General features: G+C 45.6%; 1 protein-coding gene across 11 annotated transcripts in view; it reads right to left on the reverse strand.

Annotated features, from left to right (window-relative positions):
- Positions 1-815: 815 nt before the first annotated feature.
- SH2D5 (SH2 domain containing 5) overlaps positions 816-22,539 on the reverse strand; it is a 518,455-nt gene continuing 496,731 nt past the window's right edge. For all 11 annotated transcript variants that reach the window (XM_069610337.1, XM_069610334.1, XM_069610330.1 and 8 more), the window contains one exon: positions 816-2,862. In XM_069610337.1, the coding sequence (XP_069466438.1) occupies positions 2,650-2,862 (213 nt within the window). In that variant the 3' untranslated portion in view covers positions 816-2,649. The remainder of the gene's footprint in view (positions 2,863-22,539) is intronic.

The following is a 22,539-nucleotide window of genomic DNA, read 5'->3' on the forward strand; positions in this document are numbered from 1 at the left end:
GTGTGCTGGTTTGCTGTAGGGAACTTGGGAATCATATTTCCATGGGACTGGGTGGGGTTCTAATGTCTGCTTGCAGCAGCTTCAAAAGCCATGTCAGTTTTCTTGGAGTTTCCAAATTCCTGTCCCTCTTTTGGTCATTGATATATGGAGTGGCTGGTGGGTGCCTCCTCTAAGGATGGCTTTTAGTTCTACTCTGGACTCGCCCTCGAAGCTAGTCCCTCCCGTTGGGCAGTCCTCTCTCTGGTAGTCACACTCTGGACCGGCCCTCGAAGCTAGTCCCTCCTGTTGGGCAGTCCTCTCTCTGGAAGTCACACTGTGGACCCGCCCTCCAAGTGTACTCACTTGACCAATGTGCTCTTAACTGTATGGGAGTGGAAGCCTTGCGTGAGAACTGCTGACTGCCCCTCGGATAACAAGGGCTAGCACAGCTACATCTTTTCCTCTGGATATTTTTAGGAGACGTTTATGAAACCATGCAAGGGGAACTGAGCATGTACGTGCCAACGGACCGCTGCTCCACAATTTCCTTGAAGGAGCGAGAAAAGCTACAGTCTCATGGAGATGAGCCCCTACCTTCCCGTGGCATGGTGGAGGTAGCAAAGGGATCTTCCCGGTGCAACCTCCAAGACCAGCATCATGTTGGTTGTGGCAGCACCCAACTTTCATGGCGATCCTACCATCCACCAACGCGGTCAGACAGGGGACATATGTTTAACATGTCTACTATCAGCATTCATACTTAGATTCATTGTTTGGGTGGAGAGTGATTAGAGAAAACAAAAGCATTTTTTAGGAAAAAGCATAACTAGGAGGCATTCTAGAATACACAACATTTTATACTTACAGATGCAATGTCACTTGCTACTGCGAGGGAGCCAGAGTCGCAGATTGAAGATTTCACAGGTGCACGTGTGTACAGTTTTAACCCAGCCCTTCCTGTAAACACTATCTGCTATATAATCATTCCAATGAGAACTTCACCTTCCCACAGTTCCAACAATTCCCTATGTGCAAGAGTGATTAATGATTCTATAACATTCCTTTGAAAAATACACCTTCCAGACTTTAGCTCATCCTGTGATGCAGAACATCTTCTACTGAAATTAAACATATTAAATTAGGTCCCCAAAAACAGGCATGTTTTCACAGCACCCTTCATACAGAACATATTTTCATTCCCACACTAGACAAAATATATTTCCACAGTTGCTCAATATACAGTACCTTGCAAATGTCCATAATAAAAAAATCATTGCAAAGTTCTCTTGATGAAGACATTTTTTTACCAGTCATGCTACAGAACAACTTTCCACAGCCTCCATAAATAACATATTTTCACTGACCTGTAGACCAAACATCTTTCCACAGTGACATGCTATTCAACACGCTTGCACAGTCATGCATACAGAACATTTTTGCCTACTCCTCCTGTTACAGGACATCTGTCTACAGCCCTCCACAAAGTAAACAATGTTTCCACAGCTGTCCTTCTGCTATAGCCCTGACACAGAGCATATGTACACAGACCTCAAAAAAATAACATCCTCTGAAGGTTCCCAGCTAAATATTATTATTTCACAGCCCGTATGCAGAAACACTTCCAAAGAACCCTGATAACTAACTTCATTCCCCAGTCCTCCTGATACAAAAACCTTTCCACAGTGCTTGGTTTTAGAACATATTTTACAAACATCTAGCAATATATATCTTGCTACACATCATCCTTTCAAAGGTACCTGATACACAACACTTTTACACGCCCTTGGTTTTGTCCTCCAGGGCAGGAGCATCTGATTGGTTACAGGTTACACAGCTATTTCCTAATCTGCTTGTGATAACAGCAAACAATAACTTTCGGGGGGAGTCCTTCAAGATCCAAACACGAACAGTTTACTCTTTAAAACCTTTCTCAAATGTCCTAACTTGTCCTTTCCCCAAAAAAATGTGCCCTGCCATACAAATGACTACAGAACGTAGCTATAGTGCTTCATGACAACCAGGCTTCAACAGGTCAGCTTTTGGATCCATCCTTGTTGTCATTCATTAAATTCCTGCTTCAAAAAACATGACTAATCAAGATGTGCCCCTGTCCCCAAAGGCGTTCAATAGGTGGGACCAAGCCTGATTTGCATATGGTCTTTCCCCCTTTTGTAATGGCTTGGCAGGCGAAGAACAATGGTCTGGAGGGTTGCCCAGAGCAATGGCAGAGGTGACGATTAATTCTAAACCTTCCAGCCATCAACACTTTTGTTTTGCTGTATCTCTTGGGTTTATGGCTGGTATCTTCAAATGGCCTCAAATGTCACTACTGCAGCAGTAGCATACTGTAATCAGACTTTGGATGGTTCAAGTCCTTACGTGAACTATGGCATGCCATCACACTTGGGTACCTCAAGTCTGACTCATTGGCCATGAGTCTCATACTTTGGAATACCATATACCTTTTGGTCTGTTGCAAAGTCCTTATTGACTTTAATGGTGCTTCACACCAAGAAATCACACTTCTTCTGTTAAAATATTAACTTTTAGTCAAACCCTCAAATTTGCTCCTTTGGAGTCTTTGATCTCTGTCACAATGGAGATCTCAATGCCCATACCCGTCCAATTGCAAAATTATGTTCTTTTCCAGGGTGATCATCTCTCATTATGTTAGCCGGCCAGTTCCGTTGCTGCTGGTTGTTCCTGGATGGTCGGTTGTTTCTCCTGGTTGCATGTTTCACGGATCCAGCTCCAGCCCACCAAGTCATGTTCCTCGTACGAAGGATTAAGACGTCCAGAGACCAGGCAGTGAAAAAGTCTACTATTTGTCCCAGAGTGATGAGCCACTAGCGATGCCAGGGTAGGAAACTCCTCGCTCAAATGCTAAGGTAAACAAAAGGAAAACAATTAAATTATACACGTTACCAAACATTGGCTCCTACCTCAACATTTCCTTCTCACTCTGAAAAGTCAAATTCCTCAACGTATTTTGAGGAACTGCAAAGGGCTCCTCCAAACTTCTAAAGATGCCTTTTAAGTGATTCATTAGGTGATATTTTTATACAACATGCTCTGCTTGCATTTATTATTTGTTTATTTTCAAGAGTGTCAACATGTCCCATGCAGTCAGATCTGATTATGCCATCCTGAGAGTAAGGGGTCACTGGGAAGAAAAGACAGAGAATGACACAGTGCTTCAGCTAACATTTTGGGAAGTCATACAATTTCATACCTAAGAACCTTTAGTTCTTAAAGATAGAGGTAATATTATGTTAACTAGAAAAAATGTGTTGTTTGCTTACAGCTCGTTTGAATTTATAAATAAAAATAATCGCAACACTATGATATCTTTATTACGCTAACACAAGCTATTTTGGAAGCTTTAATGAAGACATTAGTCCGCACTTCAGAAACTTCTGATAGAATTGAAGGGGAGTGTCTTAATATAATGCAGAGGAGTTTGAAACACGTGCATTGTGAACATGTTAAATTTTTTTATTTGGAATATGTTAATTACATGTCACAATTATAAATACAGAAAAGGAGTTTATGGAAAGGAATTCAAAACACCTGTCTGTGGGAAATGTTCCTCCTGAACAAGGACTCCATTCAAAATGGCATTTTGCTATTTTTCTTTATTTATAAAAACATTAAAAAAATCCTTATGCTTTGCATAACAGGTTTTGATGTTTCTAATAGGATGAGGGGGCATGTGGGCTTACTGTAGAGTTGTGTTATGTGCACGTGTGCGTACACAATTAACTATCAATGACTCAGGACAATGCAAGTGCTTTCAGTTTAATAGTGATATATAAACCTATCATCCCTGCTTGGACCTGCTTTCAGTGTTTCAAATATCTACATAATTTTAAATTCACAAGTTCTTTTGTATCCGTGCTTTACAATGCCAATGTAGCATTGCCACCCATGTCACAACTAGATCATTCAAATGATGCTGACCAAATGGTTTGCATGTTTCATAAAAGCTAGTGCTGTTCCTTCTCTGATTGCCATAAAGGTGGTAGATTTGGAGGTGAATGACCTTTGGAATTTTCTATATTCTTTCTTGCGTGGTATTTATCGAGTGTATCTGATTCTTTGCTGTGTGTACAGGTTTCCATTTTTATTGGCAGGTGTTTGTACAAGTTTCTGTTTTGAACCTGGTAAATTTGCTTTCAACAATGTATTTTAGCCAAAGAATGAGGTGGGTACACCCTGATTTTGAAATGTTGGGAGTTTAGTTATTACCTTGGCGTCCTCTTCAAATGCCATTGGAAAAACTCTGCACATATTACTCACTATAGTAACTTTTGAACTGCAAGACCATAGTCCTCTTTTCCACATACTGGTGGGACATTTAGACTTCAAAGAAAAGCACCAGTGCATGCTCTACACAGCATGAAAGCAAATAGGTGTATCAATTTAAAAGAGTTGAAGTGCATATCTCAAATTATGCCCTTCTCCATTGCTTAACCTTTTTTCTATGTCTACTAGAACGATGCAGACCAAGACTAATTGGATGGAGACAGAGAGGGCTTTATGAGCAAAAAGGGACTATGGACTAGGAGGACAAGAGTCTTTAGTATATTATGAGTAACGTGTAATTACCAGCACACTTCATCCCTTAATTCCTATACTGATGGGATTGATTTCATTTTTAACACTTTTGGCCCCATGAGCCTTTTGAGACTGCATACAATATTACACATAAAACACCTGAAAGCACAGATATAATACACCTAGTAATATATAGAAAATAGGAGAATAATCTAATAAAATAAAACCCATAAAACAGTAATCACATACAAAAATTAAACAACATACAATTTAAAAATAAGCAGAGGTCAATAATCTTTTGAAATGACCTCATAGCCTCCCCAGCACATCACCCCTCCCACCCCTAAACTGCTAAACATTACCAACCATAAAGCTGCCAGCAACCCGGTGCAGGATCTCCTTATCGCACTCTGGGTGTAGAATCTAATAACATTTTTTTGTTTTTTTTGTTAACCACTTGGTTTTTACAAAAGTCAATCTTCCAACTTGGGACACCACTTTGGTCTTGTGTGCTGAGCAAGTGTCGGACTTGAAGGCACTTCATTCTAAGTTCGCTTGAAGGACACTTGTGGCGGGAGTGTTGGCCCTTCTAAGGGTAACGTCCAAGAATTTAGCAGTCATCCTGGACCATCTGGGGGAGTCTCCCGCAATTAGCCGATACCAGCGAGTTTCTTCGTCCAAAGCGGTTTCGTTCGATGTGAGTGGTGCCAAGTATTTTTGTCTTTCTGTTGCTAAGGCTGAGCATGACATGAGAAGATGGTAGATCGTTTCAACTTGAGTTGGATCTTCACATAGGCGACAGTGGGCGTCCGGGACACATGCTCTTGAAGCTAGGATTTCCCTTGTATTGAGTAAATTCAGTCTTGCTCTCATAAAGGTCTTCCTCAGCTTCTTCCCTGGGAATCTTTCACAATATTTTAGAGGGACCCTCGGTCGATTGTGCGTAGGTGGAAGATGCTCTAAGGATTTGTATTGCAGGACCCTCTCACTAGTATTGATCCAATCCTGATCTTCTAGTTTCTTTTTTACTCTCCCAGGGTTATTTAAGAGTGTTTCACTCGAGCAGGCCACTTCTTCCAGTTTTTCGTGTATTTTTTTTTTCCAATCAAGTAGTGGTTTACAGGTGCCTTTAGTGATTTCAATTTCCATAAGTTGGAAAATCGGCAGTGAACTTGGAGACAGAATTTTTCTGTAAAGTTGCACTGCGCTTTGAGTTACTACTGAGGCAATAGACGGAAGGCCTAGGTCCCGTCGAATGGCTGGCATAGGTGCAGATTTCGGTAGCGCCAAGACCGACTTCCAAAGGTAGCCTTCAAGCTTGATCCAAATTTCCGATGGCAGGGACAGATTTGCCGCCATTCCGTAGGTTAGTGCTGGTATAACCTTTGATTTATAAAACTGGAGAGCTGGAGACCAAGAAAATGTTCCGAATTTCGTATCCAAAGCACGAGTTTGAGCTGTGAGACTGTGGATTTTTTCCCACAGCGAATTCAGAAGGGAGTTGTCTTTCAGAGTATTGTCGATCATGACACCAAGGTATTTGAATTCTTTCACTGATTCAATTTTAGTCTTATTCAGGTACCATGAGTGTGCTGTCTTTAATTCCTTAGTGGTTTTGCAGAAAGAGATGATTTTGGTTTTCTTTGAGTTAATCTTTAGGTTATTGAGATCCATGTAAGCTGATAGGTTGGCAATCTGTCTTTGGAGTCCGATGGCCGTTTGGTCCAGCAGGATCAGATCATCCGCATACCATAGCCTAGATATTTTCACTTCTCCCAGTTGTGGAGGGAAAGCTCGGACCTGGTCTTCTGTTTCTTGGAAGTCGCCAATAAAAGCGATAAAGAGTGCTGGAGCTAGCGGGCAGCCTTGCTTGACACCTCTTTCTGTGGTAATCTTATCGGATAAAGTTCCCTGTTGGCATAGTCGCACTCTGAGTGATGTTTTCTTGTGCCGGGCCTTGATTGGGCCAAGAATTGACATTGGGCAATTCCACTTTTCTAGTTTCGACCATAATTTACCACGGTCCACTGTGTCGAAGGCCTGCGATAGATCAATCATGGCCATATGGACTCCAGGGGCGCCACCTTTCACTCTTGCCTTGATGGTGTTCAGGATCAGGATGTTTATCGCTGTTCCCGCTCCTTTTTGGAAGCCAGTCAGGAAAATGTCGAGGGCCGGGGATTTCCTGGCCCACTCTTTGAAGTGGATGAGTGTCAGTGAGGCAAATATTTTTCCAATAATATCCAGTAGGACAATAGGTCTGTAATTGGACGGGTCCGTTCTGATCCCCTTTTTATAGATTGGTACGAGGACCGCCTCCGTCCAAGTCTTCGGGATTTGTTTTTGTTTTAGGCATTGGTCGAACAACTCACAGATCAAACCCGCCCAGGCTCTGGGATGCTGTTTCAGATCAGAGTTGGTAAGTCCATCGGGACCTGGTGCCCTAGAGGTTTTTAAGCATGTAATTACGTTCAAAATATCTTCCAAGACAGCCACGTTGATCCAAGGATCTTTTAGATCTCCGTGTTGTTATAGTGGCACCATCTGCGAGATATTGTAAGATGGTAAGGCGTAGAGTTCAGTAAAGTATGCGATCCACTGTTGTTCTGTAACGTTACTAAGGATCTGCGAGGAGTTCTGGCCCTTAATTGATTTTAATAGGGACCAGAAGTCACGGCTACTTTTGGAGGCCCCAATTTTCAGCATGGCCTCAGCGTCGTTCTGATATAAATTTTGACGTTCTTGTTTGAGCCATGCTTTGTAAATTGCTTTCCCCCTCTGGTAGGCTTTCCAGGATTCTTCGCTGATGCTTTTTGACGCTAGTCTTTTCAGTTTTCTGATTTCTTTGCGTTTGGCTACCAATGTTGCATTGAACATATGAATGTGTGTGGATTTGTGTCGATTTTTCCCACCAAAGTCCACTTTATGCGGTATCAATAGCGACACGTATATTGGCCGTTGGTCTTCTGAACCTTTGTGCGAGCTGGGTTGTTTTTTGCAGAGGTTTTTCCTTACTTCGTTGATGGATTCCGATGTGAGGCAAATTCGGTTTTGCTGCTTGTTAGTGTCTATCTCCAAGGGGTAGGATAGTCGGTCTTTCACTTCTCCTCTCCATGATAAGTGAAGGAGATTGTGGTCGCTTTCGGTCGTTCTTTTTACTTTAAATTCCTTGAAGTAAGGGATTAGACCTTCTAAGATGAAAATATAGTCCAAGTTAGCGGTTGAGGCCTCTCTTTCCCATGTGGGGATTTGCACGCCGCCATCTTGAAGTGTTGCGGCATTGTGGAGTTGTCTGGAATTCATCAAGGACAGCCATGCTTGGCCTCTAACATCTGTTTTTCTCAGAGCTGGGGGCACCATCTTGTCTTCCAAGTGTGTTCCACATTTTGCATTCAAGTCCCCACAGATGATGATGTCGGGGGTGTCATGATTAATTCTGATATCGTCAATGGAGTTGGCCACTTGTTTACAGAAATCTTTCGTAGATGTTTTATCAGGATTCCAATATAGGTTTATTATGGCGAGATCAGAGCTAGACTCCCCATTTCCCACCTGATCTTGGTGGTGCCATCGCGCTAGAATGGTTAACGTGCCATACTCCTCATTGATTTTGCTTTTCATTACGATTCCTGACCCTAATCGTACTGCCGTGAGTAGTCCCGCTGAAGGTCTTCCCGTGGTGGGCTTATGAGCTGGGGAAACTTCAATAGTGAATCCCTCGAGAGAAGGTTTGTCTACTAGCCATGTTTCTTGGAAGCAGATTAGGTCGAATTTGTTCCAGTTTGTGTCGCTGGGTTTGGTTAAATGTATATAACCTCTTGTGTTCCATGACGCCATCTGTAATACGGTTTCTTTCCAGCGTTGGTCCGCGTTAGTTGTGAGATTCTTCAAAATGACGGCGTCATGGGTTAACTGCTAGTCCTTCTTGATACGACCAAAGTTGTCAGAGATCCATTTCCAAGATTTTGATTACGTCGCTGGCGTTGGAGCTGGATTAGACTGGACACTGTTCATTCTTTAAGCGGTAGGTCTTTGGACTTCCCTCTCGGCGTCTAGAGTAGTTAGTTGTCATGTGGTTCGTTTTAAGTCCTTTAGGAGGGTAGTCGTTTTGGTTATCCCTCGCTTAGTTTCCACGTTCCGGCGCGACATCACGTCTTCTGTTTTCCTCTATGGAGGGTGCTGCTTTCGCCTCACCATCATGTTTTGCTGAGAAATTCCGTTTGGTCCTTTCCCCCTCTTCTCGCTCCTTTCTCCCGGTCTGGAGTTTTTCTAATTTCAGGCCCAAGCGATGAAGATCTTTTGATATTTCTAAAGGCCATTCTTTTAGGGCATTTGATCTTACATGTAGGTATGCTTTGGCTCTGTGGTCCCTGTGATATGGTTCCACCAAGAACAGGTCATTAGTTGATAGATGTCGTAATTTTCCGACTTTCGCCGTTATCTTTAGAACAGTTCTTCTATTCAGTACCATGTAGCTGTCTCTGGCCGAAGTTTGCTCCAACTTGAAAAGGGTCGTTTCAGTGAGTTTTAGGTCTTTTTTTGCTATAGGTTTTATGCGTCTGAGATCTTCTTTATGTGAGTACCTTCGGTTTTTTCTTCGGTCTTGTTTTTGCGTCTGCCATGAATGCCTCTCAGGTTCTCTACTCTGAGAGCGTTTTTTTTCTTTATTTTTTAGAGCTTCTATGGCTTCCAATCCGGTACTGGGCGTGCTCGAGCGGGGTCTTTCAGGTCGACTTGTCCGTCCATGGCCTTCGTTGGATTCTTTCGGAGGTAGAGGCTGACCCACTTTTTTCCGGGCACCTGTCGTTATCTGTCTTGGTTCTTCTGTTTGGGGTTCTGTGGTTGCCGTGATCATTTCGACACAATCCGAGGTCTGGGAGCAGTTTGAAGAATCTTGACCGGGGCTTCAGGCAGGGGGCCCTTGTGAGGCATCAGATAGGTCTTGCTCTTTCTGGATACTGGCCTTGTCTGGGCCACTGCTTCCTTTGTTTTCACTTACTTTGGTAGGCCTGGTATCTAGGGAGTTTTCACGCCCTGTTTGGGCACTAGTTGCTGCTCTGGCTGAGTGGTCTAGTGACCCCTTTGTAGGGATGCACAGTAGCGGACCTTCTGCCGAATTTTTGGTACTGGTTGAGTTTTTTAAGACTCGTTTGGCGCCAGGCCGAGATATTGGTGATTTGACCGGTCCTTTTGCGAAGATCGGAGCTATATCCTTCTTTTTTTTAGCTGCATCTTCCGTCTGGGTACTTCTATTGATCAATATGTTAGTATACTGTGCTCGTGGATTGATGTTTGACAGTTCTTTTCCCAGGATATTCTGTCTTCGAGAGTCAGTTGCATATTTTTTGAGTTCTGTTCAACAGCTGTTACGTAACCTTCTATGAAAGTCAGTTTGTCCTTCAATGAGGCAATCATCGATGTATTGTCCTTTAGTGCCTCATGGATCGATTCATATAGCTTACTAAAAGGATTTAGTGCTTTAGTAAGGGCCGACATGATGGATAGGAGGTCAGTTTTTTTTTTTGATGATGGCGTTTCTTCATCAGACAATCCCGAAATGTCACTTTGCCTTCTCAATTTATCCGGAGTATGTAGACCTCTTTCATTTTGATCCTGAAGCAGTCTCTCCGAAAGGTTTTTTTCTGCAGCTATTGAGGCCTCTTGGGTATTTGCTGATGTTTCAGCCCAGGTTCTGTTACTGTTTGTCTGTGTGTGTGGGCGGGTCCAAGCATGTTGGTCTTCCCCCTGCGAGAGTCTCATTCTGACTTTAGGTCTGTCCCGTGCCTCTATGCTCGAACCATGTACAGGCACTAGTTCCTGTGGTTGTGCAGTTGGTTCTTTCTCGGACTCTATGATCAGGGTGCTATTCATAGGACCCTTCAGCGGGTGATTAAGATCTTCGGATCTTGGTGCTGGCGATGGTTCGTCTAGAAGGTAGGGGGCAGAGCTAATTTCTTCCGTATTCGGCCCTTCTGTTAATTTCAGAGGTGATGTCAGCTTTGGAGTTTCTGATAGTGGTGTAGGTTTGTGAAGGATACTTGCCGGGCGAGGCACAGCCCTTGCTCCTTCCGAGTCCCTGTCTACAATGGGTGGGTTGCATGCATGCCATTTGATTCTGGGCGCTGGGTTTCCCTGGTTTGGGTCAGTTTTACGGGCTTTATTCACTGGAGGTGGTTCTTTTATCGCCTCCAATATTTCAGCGTCTCACATCTCGTGGTCAGAGCACAGTTTCCTCTTACTATGCTTAATGAAATAGTCCTTCAGGGAGGCCGATAGCAGCGGTGCTGATAGGCCCTTTGCGCCTCCTGATGTTTAAGGACCAGCTTTCCAAACTTTTTTTGTAAAGGCCTTCCCGTCTGTCGCCTTTCCTTTCGCTTTGTCTTTCATAGTTTTTTTGAAAATTTTTGGTCTCGTGGCGACTTCTTTAATTTTTTTGTCACTCCCCTCCTGGGCAGAGCATGATTCAGGCGATGAAATGGATTCATGGTTTGGTAGTGAAATGTCGAGTTCCATGGCTTCAACGTTCTTTGCACGTAAATTTTCGTTGTGTTCCTGACTCTTTGGTCGTCGGTATCTTGTGGTTAGTTTGCCAGACTCTGTTATTTCAGTGGGAGATGCTTGGATGGAAACGTTCGGTCCTTCTGGTGCTTCGAAGACCGAGTCATCATTATTGCCCTTCTCGTGCGAGTCCGCTGCGTCTTTTATTACTGTAGGGCCGGGTTCAATAAGGCTCCACTTGGTCAATGCCAGTGTCTTTTCCCGGCCGGTGATCAGTGTGTCTTGAATAGAGTTGTTGTTGTGGATTGTGGCAATAGTCGCCAGGCCCTTTTCAGACCTTGGTGTTTGTTTCTCTGCCTCGCCACCATACTTTTCCACTATGGCCACTTGCTTTCCTGGCAGTGTGGAATGAGGCTGCCGATGCGGGGGCCTCTGGTCGATGGGCTCTTCCACCTCAAGCTCCCCCTGCCATGCAGACCCCTGCCGGGACCGTCCTCCGACGGCCTCAGGCCGGATGTCACTCGTCGAAATGGTGAGCTGGCAGGGGGTTTGAGGGGTGGTAAAAGGAGACATTATCCGTTCTGGAGTGCTGGAAAGGTTGGATGCTTTTTTTTGTTTTTCCCCTTCCGTCTCAAAATGTTTTGACGGCTGCATGGCATTAGGAGTCGCGAGTTCCCCTGTGCCTTGAAGGGGGCAGGAGGTTACGTGGATCAGGCTGCCCTCGCTCGCCAGTCCTGGGAGGGGAGAGAGGGCGGGCTCAAAGACCTTCGCACGGCCTCTGCCTCGCTTATGTTGGCATCAGCTTCAGTGCTGTTAAGGCGCGAGCCCGGCTTTCTCCTGGCGAGTTCAAGCTGAGATTTTTTGCTGCGCATCCAGCGGCCCGGGTCCGCTTCGGTTGGAGATGCCGGCGCCGTCATGCCGTGTAGCCCGAGAGCGCCAGCCGTGTCGGTAAGAAAATTTAGTTTTCAGCAGCAATCCGTGGAGGTTCGTGAATATAAGTGCGTGTATGGAATCGGCTGGCAACTGCAGGAGGCGAAGGATCAGAGACGGTGAGAACGGGGGGAGAAGGGAGGGGGGAAGGGGACGGGGGAGGAAGGGAGGTAGGAAGAACGCAGGGGGGGAATGGAAGGGGAGGGGGTTAGGAAAGGATACCTTGAGGGCTCGTCTTACCTCCTATCTTCCGTCTTCCGTCACCACTCACCGGACACCAGACACACTGTGCCACACACCTCGCCACGCTCCGCACCTGCGTGGTGATTTTATAGAAAGTTCAAAGTTCCCAGCAGCAGTTGTAGAAGCTGAAGAGGGACTACTACAGTAGTCAGAATCACGGGGAAAACGCACAGCGGTCTGCCTCCTGACTCCACCAGACACACTGTGCCACACGCCGCGCTCCACGCCTGCGTGGTGATTTTATAGAAAGTTCAAAGTTCCCAGCAGCAGTTGTAGAAGCTGAAGAGGGACTACTACAGTAGTCAGAATCACGGTGAAAACGTACAGCGGTCTGCCTCCTGACTCCACCAGACACACTGTGCCACACACCGCGCTAATTACATTTATAATGCAGCCTTGGATTAAAATACAGCCTCGTCCATGATTTTCCGAGCTGCATATAAAAGTCATCCACAATTTTAGTTATCTCTATGTCAAGCTAACCTAAAAAGAATATCATCACTACACTTGTATTAGAAGTTTTGGACTTGTTTTTCCTCCGAAACGTAATCCAAAGCCGGACTGAGAGTGTGGCTCTGTATTTTATGTGCTCTGCCTTAAGAGTCTTTATGACTCCTAAGAACGGGTACCCAAAGGCAGCCCCATACTCTCCCAGAGAGAGAACCATGTCTCTGTTAGTCATGTGTCAAGTGTCAACAATGGTGGTGGCTTTTTGCCTGTGTAAAATGGTTCCACTAGGTGGTATCGATTTTAACTGACTAGGCCCTTTTTGACCACAAAATGGAGGTTGATTTTGTTTTCCTCGAAGCCCTGAAGAGGTCACATTACCAGCCCTTGTTCCTCTTTGTATGTGTAATAGGAAGAGACCATCTTTGGCCACTGGAGGTGTGAATCCCAGGACTGAGGATTAGAGTCAGTCTGAAACCAGTTCTAACTGGCATATGCAGGTACGTTTCTGGGATTGTATCAAAGAATCCCTTTTTGTGAGAGTTCTTCCTGTCTTCCTGTGTGCATGGGTGTGCATGAAGAAATGTGTGGCCATTGGCTGGTGCTCCTCAGTCTGAATGATGCTTTCTGTGTAATTAGGTGCTGTGTTCACTCACTGCTTTCCAAGCAGGATGAAAGCACACACCCTTATCCACTCTCCTTGTCAACAGCTGGAACTCTGAGCATGCACTCTCAAAGGCCTGCTGCTCATGGAAGGACTGAAACTGTGCATCAGCATCCTTTAATGTACCAAATAATCTGACAGCAAACTTCTGCCCCTCCAGGACAACCAACAGCAGCACTCTGGTAGGGGGCAAATGGACCACAGCGCCCGATAGAAGGCCTTGTTTCCCTGAAGCTCCTGACAGTGACTGTATTGCCAGAAGTGAGTGCCCCTTCACTGCCAAAACTCTACAGACTATGTGCTAAACTCACTAGGGAATCATCCTCCCAGGATATCAGGTAAGCACCCTGCTTCCATCGGGTAACGCCAGGAGGCTGTGCTGCCATAGATCCTGCAACCCCAATGCCAAACTCGCCTTCCCAGTCCTTGTTCCGTGGTTGTCTCCGCTCCGATGAGAATTCTTCAAACATTTTTCAATATCCCTTCTTCCTTGGAGTCTCTGCAAGCCAAACCCATTCTCAGAAGCCAAATTCTGTGCCTGATGATGATGAGGGAACCCTGCCTTGATGATTACTGACGGTCGTTGCCGACTCACTTTTCTCCACCTCTTGCAGGACTCCTGATCTGGGAATCACTCTTCCCAATGGTCTTGGGGGTACTTCCTGTACTGGTTTGTTATTGCTGAAGTCCTCAGTGGTTGCTTAACAACGTGCAGAGCAACCGCATCAGAAACCCACTGACCACCTACAACAAGACTGCTTTTCTGGTCTCAGGGTATTGCTCTCATGACTCTCCAGCACTGCTGGAAAGTAAATTTGTCATACATTTCTTCATCCCTGGGCCTCTTCAAGAGACTCTCAAGGTCTCCCCTCCTCCAGATCTTTGAGAACTGCTACTTGGGGCATTTTCACACAAATGTAACTCCTTCCCACCAAAGACTGTCCCTATACAAACTACTGGTCTCCCTTGGTATCTACTTGAACTTGCCAGCTTAAATAGAAAAACCTTTACATGCCTGTTATTGCCTTTTCCTTTCTAAGAGAGAAACTCTATTGACTCAAAAGAACTCTTACTTAAAACTGAGTTATTTTACCTGATGCATTGTGGCATCTTCTGTTTCACAAAGTTACATGTGATTGGATTGCTTTTTCTGTTTGCCTTTTATTACATAAACATTATTTTTGTATAAGGAATATAGTGTGTGATCATGCCCTTACTTGGTATTACAGAAAAGTGTGAACTGGACATGTGAACCACCCCACTCGACTTCCTGAGAGTTAGGCTTGGGCTACTTTGTCACAACATCCACTTGGAGAGCTTGGAGAGCTTGAGGGACTCTCCAATGCCAAACGCAGAAACATAAGACCCTGACCACAGGGCTTAAGAAAAATCTCCATAACTATTTGCACTTCAGATTCCTTTAGCCCTGATTCGCAGATGAATTCTGCTATTCCTCAGAACTTTACAGAAAGGACAAATTAACAAAAGATTGTTTCAAATGTACTTTTTGATTTAAATAACATTTGCACAAATTACCATTGCACAATTTCCATTTATTTGTATTACTGCTTAGCTGAAGTTTGTCACATCTGGCTAAAGCAGAGGCACCTCTCTTGGGGCCTTGTTACTAAATGGATATACAGCTGTTGAAAGGCTTTGCTGTAACATCAGTCAATTATGGATGGTCTTGTATGCCTACATCAATAGATCACTTAGCTTTAAGCTAAAATGCTTGCTACAGTTTTAATAGTTGTAGATACATATTCTGTATGCCTTTAGGGCATACATTTGACTGAAATAGGTCAGCCATACTTAAAGTTTGTAATTCGGCTGTCAGATCACACACATACTTTCGGGACCTTTGGTAGGTGCAGATGATTCCTCCATGTTTTATCTACCAGATTTTCTCTTTTCCTTCCCTATCTACCTGGAACAAAATGGAGACAAATCTAATATCCATTGCTAATGTTACGGTAAAACATTTTGGCAGATGCAACAACTTCCTCCAAAGTGATCCGGCCCTCAAACCAATAACCTGTTAATTCTTGTCCAGACCACACAGCTCAGCCCCATAAACCACAAAGCTTCCATATTTAGCCTGCTCTATCAACTTGAGACAATCTAATGTTGTCCTGCCTTCTTAAACTGGCCAGTATAGCAGCTTCCACTTTCTTTACCGCAGAGAGGAAAGTTGGTTTATTTTTTGCAGTAGAGGAAGTGGTCACTAAGTGGTCACTCCCAGATACGGGTATTCGTCTACCTGTTCCAGCAGTATCCCATACAGAAAAAGTACCTGGGATTTCTGCCTTTCCTCTGATGACCAGCATTATTCTAAATGCATTCATGTTTAATTTGAGATTATTTAATCCACAATATTGGCCAACAGCTAGAAGTTGAGATGTTAAGGCAATTGCTGTACAACCAAAAAAGTACTGAATCTTCAGCATATAACAGCAAAGGGACCTGTTCACATTTATGTGGGGAACGTCACTTGCTGCACCCAGAACTGATTGAACCATATAGTTTGCATAAAGGCAGAAAAGAACTGGGGCTAAAAGTCAACAATGCCTTACTCCTCTTGTTGTCTCAAACCTTTGTGTCAGTTTCCATGAAAGGACAAAAAGAACTTGTGAAAAAAGTATGGTCATACAGACCGTTGATATTTAGCAAAGATTCTTCCATACCCATAGTTGCTAATTTATTCCAGAGTTTCCCCATGTCCACCAAATCAAAGGCAGCAGAAAAGTCTAAGAACTCTGCATAAAGAGGCAGCTCTCCTTATGTAGAGAACTTAAAAACAATATGAAGAACAAACACCTGATTAATAGGTAATAAACTAGTCGGAAAGTCCCTTGCATAGGGCTCAACATGGCTTTCCTTTCCATTGATCCATCCATTTACAGGCTTCAAAATCACTTGGCTATAGGTTTTTACAATAGATGTCAATTGCACTAAGTGGGCCTACAAGAGGATGTTTCATTTGTTAGCCCTTTTCTATACAGACGTACAATTATGCTTTTGTGCCATGCACCTGGAAAGGAGCATTACTTGGAACATACTGACTGGAGAATATTAAAGCAGGTAATGCATTAGAGACATCCTATTTAAAAAATGCAAAATATGTAGTCAAATAGATTCTTTAGGGTGATTTGACTGATTGGCATGTACTTTATAGCTTTAATCCACAACATAGTGTATGCAAAGACTAGGTTGTATATCCTGCAATTGACTTCCAGAGGGAGTGTAGCTGGAGGGTGACCAAAGGTCCTTAAATCTATCTGCACCACTGGACCTATTCTCCTCCGGGACTGCACTCCCTTTCTACAAGAACGCACCTCACGGGTTCGCCGACCACGTGAGCGCCATCATGACCTCCTACCTTCTCTAACTCCGTCATGACAGAGTCAGCTTGCCTGGAATCCGCTGCTTTATTCTACTACTTGCCTGCACTGGATTCGTCCTCGGCTCGTCTTCTCAAGCTCTTCTCGCTTTGGTTCACTCTGGCCCCTGCTGTACCTGACCTGTCCGGAATACCGGCGGACTGCGTGGCCTCCTCCTCCTATGCTCCCGTGCGTCAGGAGTGCCCGCGGTCAGTGACTGGTGAACGCGCCTCCTGCTCTGCTCCGCACTGCTGGATCAACTGGCTCCAATGCTTGGGGTGCGCCAGAATCCCTCTCTTCGGCCTGTGCCCTCCTTAGCCCACTCCGGACCTGCTGGATCAACTGGCTCCAGTTCTTGGGGTTTGCCCGAACCCCGCTCATCGGCATGCGTCTGACCACCTGGGCTCCTTGCTGCAACTGCCCACCTTCCACCGACTGCTTTTCTCCTGTGTCACTTCATTACCGCACCGGACAGCTTGGGTTCCAGTAATACGGAGTGCCCGGATACTGCTAATCGGTGAGCACACCCCTGGCCCTGCTCCTCCTACTGGGCTCCTGTGGTGGTGGCGCGCAGGCTTTCTGTGCCTCTGAGTGTGTCCACCAGCCCCCTGCTACCTACTTCTTCAACGTTGTGGGACTTGCCTGCTTAGTGCTTGCCGCCAGACGTTATTGTTGCCCCTCTGGCTTTAACTTTCTCCGCTGTTGACAAACCCACATTCCCTGCTGCACCTGGATCACAGTTGGTTCTCTCCTCGTTGGGCGCTGTTCTTCTCTCTCCGGACCACCACTGCTGACAGCACATCATATTTCCCTGCTGCATCTGATTTCTGTAGTCCCTCTCCATCGTGAATCCACCTGCCTCCTGCAGCCTACCTCTTCAACATTGTGGGACTTGCTAGTATATTGCTTGTGCCTGGACTGTACTGCTGTCCCTCTGGCTCTTACTTCCTCCATTGCTGACACACCCATGTCCCCACAGCTCCTGGATCACCATAGGTCCTCTCCTCCCTGGGCCTGCCCACCTCTAACGGCCGTCTCTTTACCTGCTGGATCTGCCGTTCGACCTCCTGTGTTCTCCTGTCTGATAGCCTCCTCTGCTGCTGTGCACACCTGAGTGTTCTGCTACGACCCCTCCCCACCTGCCTCTCTCAATCCTGTGGCTGCCTCCCACTTCGACCAGCCGACACTGTGTCCCCCCCGCAGACCCCGCACCCTCTTCTGCCCTCCACAGCCCTTTACTCCTTGAGCCAGCCCTTCTCCAACTGCCTGCCTCCTCTCCTGCTTGGGCCCTGTGTAGGGCCAGCCACCTTCCCCTCCTGCTGCATACTTCCTACCCTACAACACCCTTACCATTACTGCTTTGTTTGCTCCTTATCTGCCCCCTAACTCTACCAGCTCCCGACCCCACTTCACCAGCTGCACCTCCTTTTCATCCATCCTCCTTTTGCCAGTCCATCCCTTCCTCTGTTCCCTTCCTCTTCCCTCTCTGAAATGCGCCTTTCCTTATTCCACTCTCCTCTTCCTCTTTCTCTTTGTTCTCATCCCCATCTCCTCTCCCCTACCTCTGGCCCCTTCTCCTATCCTTCTGCCTTATCCTCATGACCAAACCCACACTCAACCTCTTTCCCCATCCTTGCCATCCCCCTTATACCCTTCCACATCGTCCCAACTTCATCTATCCCCCTATTGTTAAACCCTCCAGTTTCATCAATGTTGCCCTCTGGACCACAGCTGTTCTGGATATGTTCTTGCGACTTAACCTTCACTTCCTCTGTATAACTGAAACTTGGATCCCCCTTTACAACTCTACTGTACCGGCATCCCTCACTACCTCCTCCTGCTCTTTCTCTCATGTCTCCCGTCCTTATGGCTGCGGTGGTGGCATTGGTCTCCTCTATCACCCCAAATGTCTTTCCTCCCCCTTTCCTACACCTCTTCCTCTCTTCCCTTCTTTCGAAAACCTGTACAAATCCTTTACTTCCCCTCACGCTATTTCCTTTCTAATTATCTACAGACCTCCCGGCCCCACTCCTCCTTCTATGATGACCTTGACCACCTTCTTTCCCTCATCTCCCCCTCCCTCTCTCCCCTCACAGTACTCAGTGATTTCAACCTTCACCTCTCCTCTTCCTATCAACCTTCCCCTCTTCTCTCCATCCTTGACCCCTACCTCCTCACTCCCCTCCCTACTCCTCCTACTCACTCCTCCAGCTCCACTCTTGACCATATCTTTATCTCTTCTTTCTCCTCTTCCCCAGTTTCCACCCTTCCCAACTATCTTTCTGACCATGCCTTCCTCTCTCTCCCCCTCACCCCCTCCCTCTCTATCCACTCCCTCCCCGTCTCCCATTTCCTTCTCTCAAGCTCCTCAATTTTAGCCCTTCTCTCTTCTTCGATTCCTGCTCTTCTTCCCTGAACCCTCTTTCTGATTTCTCCTGTCTCTCGGCTAATGAAGCTTTATCCTCTCTCTCCTCGTCTATCTCTTCCAGTCTCAATCAACTTCATCCCCTCTCTTCTTTCCACCCTACCCCCAAACCCTCTCAGCCCTGGCTTTCCCCTCACCTTCTGTCTATGTGCCACCTCCTCCGTCGCCTTGAGCGATCCTGGCTCAAGCTCTGCTCGCCTTCTAATCAAGCCTCCTATTTCTCTTACCACTCTCTCTATGACTCCTGCCTCAGTTCAGCTAAACGTTCCTACTACTCTAACCTTCTCCAATCCTCTCATCCTTGTCGCATCTTTCAGACCCTATCTCGTCTTCTCTCCCCGCCTACTCCTGACCACTCTACCACTTCTCCCCTATCCCCTTCTGATTTTGCTGACTTTCTCATCCAAAATACTCTCTCTACACCAAAACATCCTTTGCTTCCCTTCCCATTACCCTCCTCCCCCTTCCTCTCACTTGTCTAACTTCTCTCCTATCACTCCTTCTGATGTTTCCCTTCTCTTGTCCAAAATTCACCCTAATGCTGCTCCTTCTGATCCTCTCCCCACCTCTCTCATTCCTAAGATCTACCCTCTTCTCATTCCTTACCTCAATTCCTTCTTCAACATCTGTCTCTCCTCTGCCACCTTCCATTCTGCCTTCAAACATGCTATCCACATTTTGAAAAAACCTTCTGCTAACCCCCTCCTTGCCTCCAACTTTTGTCCAATCTCTCGTCTTCCATTCCTTTCTTTTTTTTGTACATTTGGTTTTATTAGTTTTACAGATACAAGTCATGCAAAGAAAGGATACATTGAGTACACGATTAACTATCTCATAATGAAGAAGTGAACCCTTAAATTTCGGCGTATTTAGTGTCTGTCCTGCAAACACATTCTTCATACATAGGGTTCGTGCAAAAACATGACCTTGCCCCCTTCCCTTTTCCCGCCCCCCCTGCCCCCTGGTCAGAACCTGTATTGCAGGTCAAGCAGCGTTCATCGTGTGGTGAGCAGAGTCAGTGTACAATGCCGAGATTGCCTTGGTTATGAAAGTGTCTGTTGTAAAGCTCAATTTATATGTTGTCTAGGTCAATTCTTGTCCCTCTATCGCCATGGTAGAAGCATTGTTACGAGATAAGCCGGTGGGCAGATATATACTTTTATATTCCATCCATAAAACTTCGGTCTGAGACAAATTTCCATGTAGCGATGCCGTTATATGTTCCATTATGCATATATTAGTGGATACATGGATCCATTTGTTTTTCGTGGGGGTTGTAGGAGCTTTCCACCTCATTACTAGTGTTGCCCTAGCGGCTAAAAGCAGTTGTGGTGCTAGATCCTTAATCTTGACCCAGTCATCCTCATCTTTCTCGAGGCCAAACAATATGAGGTAGGGAGTAGGTGTTCTGTCGATACCATCGACTTCTTTGATCCAGCCCAGGACCTCTGACCAGAACACTTGTATTCTGGGACATCCCCACCACATGTGCCAGTAGTCTGCTCTGTTTCCGCATCCACGCCAGCATTCCGGGCTTGTAGTCTGAAACATTTTGGATAATCTGACTGGATCATATTGCCATCTATGCACTAATTTGATTGCATGGAGTTTGTATTGGTTCGAAATGGATATCCGTGTGGCTGCCTGTCATATGGTGTCCCATATGTCTGGAGTGAACTGGTCGGCGAAATCTGTTTCCCATCTGCTTTTCAATGAGTCCGTGGTCACCCCCTCTCCTTCTATCAGTGTCCTGTACATATCAGATATTAGGCCTTTCATTACAGTTCTTGAGTCCAGTATTTTCTCAAAAGGGGTGAGTTCTCTCATTAATTTGGGTTTCCTCATGGCTCTTGTCAAAACCCCTTTTATCTGCAAGTATTGAAAGGTGGATAATGGGCCTATTCCGAGGGCTTCGGTTAGTTCAGGGAGCGAGATGAAGGAGTCTTTCTGTTGCAGTTGCCCTAGTCTCTCCAATCCAGCCTCATACCACTGGGGACCATAAGTGGCTAAGGGGAGCCAGCCAGGTAGTAATGTTTTGCATGTTCTTGCCATGTGTCCAGATATCCCAGATGGTCATTAGTATCGGGTGGTCTTTGAGTTTTCTACAGATTCTTTTCTTAGGTGCCCATTACCATTCAGATACTGTGGCTGGTGTAAAATAGTGGTTGTCCATATTGACCCACTGGGTGTCTGTTTGATTACGCAGGTGTGGAATCAATACTCTAAGTTGGGAGGCTTCATAATATCTTTGAAAATTGGGAAGCCCAACTCCACCTTTATCTTTAGGAAGCGTTAGGGTCTTATATGGAATTCTTGCTTTTTTCCCTTGCCATAGGAATTGGAGCATGGCCCTTTTGATCTCAGTAAAAAAGCTTTTTGGAATCATAATGGGTATCGCTTGGAAAAGATATAAGAACCGGGGAAGGGATATCATCTTCATTGCATTGAGCCGGCCTAGCCAGGATATTGTGAGCTTATCCCATCTTGTCAAGTCTAACCTAAACTGCCTCAATAGGGGGGGGGAAGTTTGCTTCAAATAAGTCACTTAGATTTTTCGTTATTTGTATCCCCAGGTATTGTAGTTGTGAGTGTTCGATATTGAGACCGAGTGGGGAGAATCTGATGGTATTCTCGTCTTTTTGACCTTGGAGGGGAAAGAGTGTGGACTTTGTTTTATTTATTTTGAACCCTGAGAGTTTACCGTATTCGTCTATCATACAGAGAGCCCGGGGGATGGAGACGGAGGGGTTCGTGATGTGGAGGAGGAGGTCGTCTGCATAGAGGGCAATTTTTTATTCTGTTGTCCCCAGTCGAATACCTTCTAGTGTAAAGTCTGCCCTTATTGCGATTGCCAGAGGTTCTAAGGAGAGGGCAAAGAGAATCGCCGAGAGGGGGCATCCTTGTCGGGTTCCGCGTTGCAGGTTGAACCACCGTGAGTATTCCCCGTTCACAAATATAGATGCCTTGGGGTCTTAATAAACTGCGTGTATCGCTCTTCTAAATCTAGTGCCCATTCCCACCTTTCGCAGTACTGCCTCAAGGAACCCCCATTCCACCCTATCAAAGGCCTTTTCCGCGTCGATGGAAAGTAGGGCCGGGTCATTCTCCATGGTCTGGGATGCGTGGATCAGGTGTAAGGTTTTGCGGATTGTGTCTGCCCCTTGTCTGCCCAGTATGAACCCGACCTGATCGGAGTGTATAAGTTGAGGAATGAGGGTTTCAAGCCTCGCTGCCAAGATTCTGGTGTATATCTTTGCGTCAAGGTTGAGTAGTGAGATGGGGCGGTCAGAGGAACATTTCGTAGGATCCCTCCCAGCCTTTGGGATAACAGTGATCAATGCCTTGGTAAAGGAGTCTGGGGGCTTCCCCGTGTCCATTATTTCATTGAAGAGGAGTGTCAGGAAGGGGGCCAGCAC

Source organism: Ambystoma mexicanum, chromosome 8, assembly GCF_040938575.1.
Source record: "Ambystoma mexicanum isolate Mex_15411 chromosome 8, UKY_AmexF1_1, whole genome shotgun sequence".
Classification (NCBI taxonomy): domain Eukaryota; kingdom Metazoa; phylum Chordata; class Amphibia; order Caudata; family Ambystomatidae; genus Ambystoma; species Ambystoma mexicanum.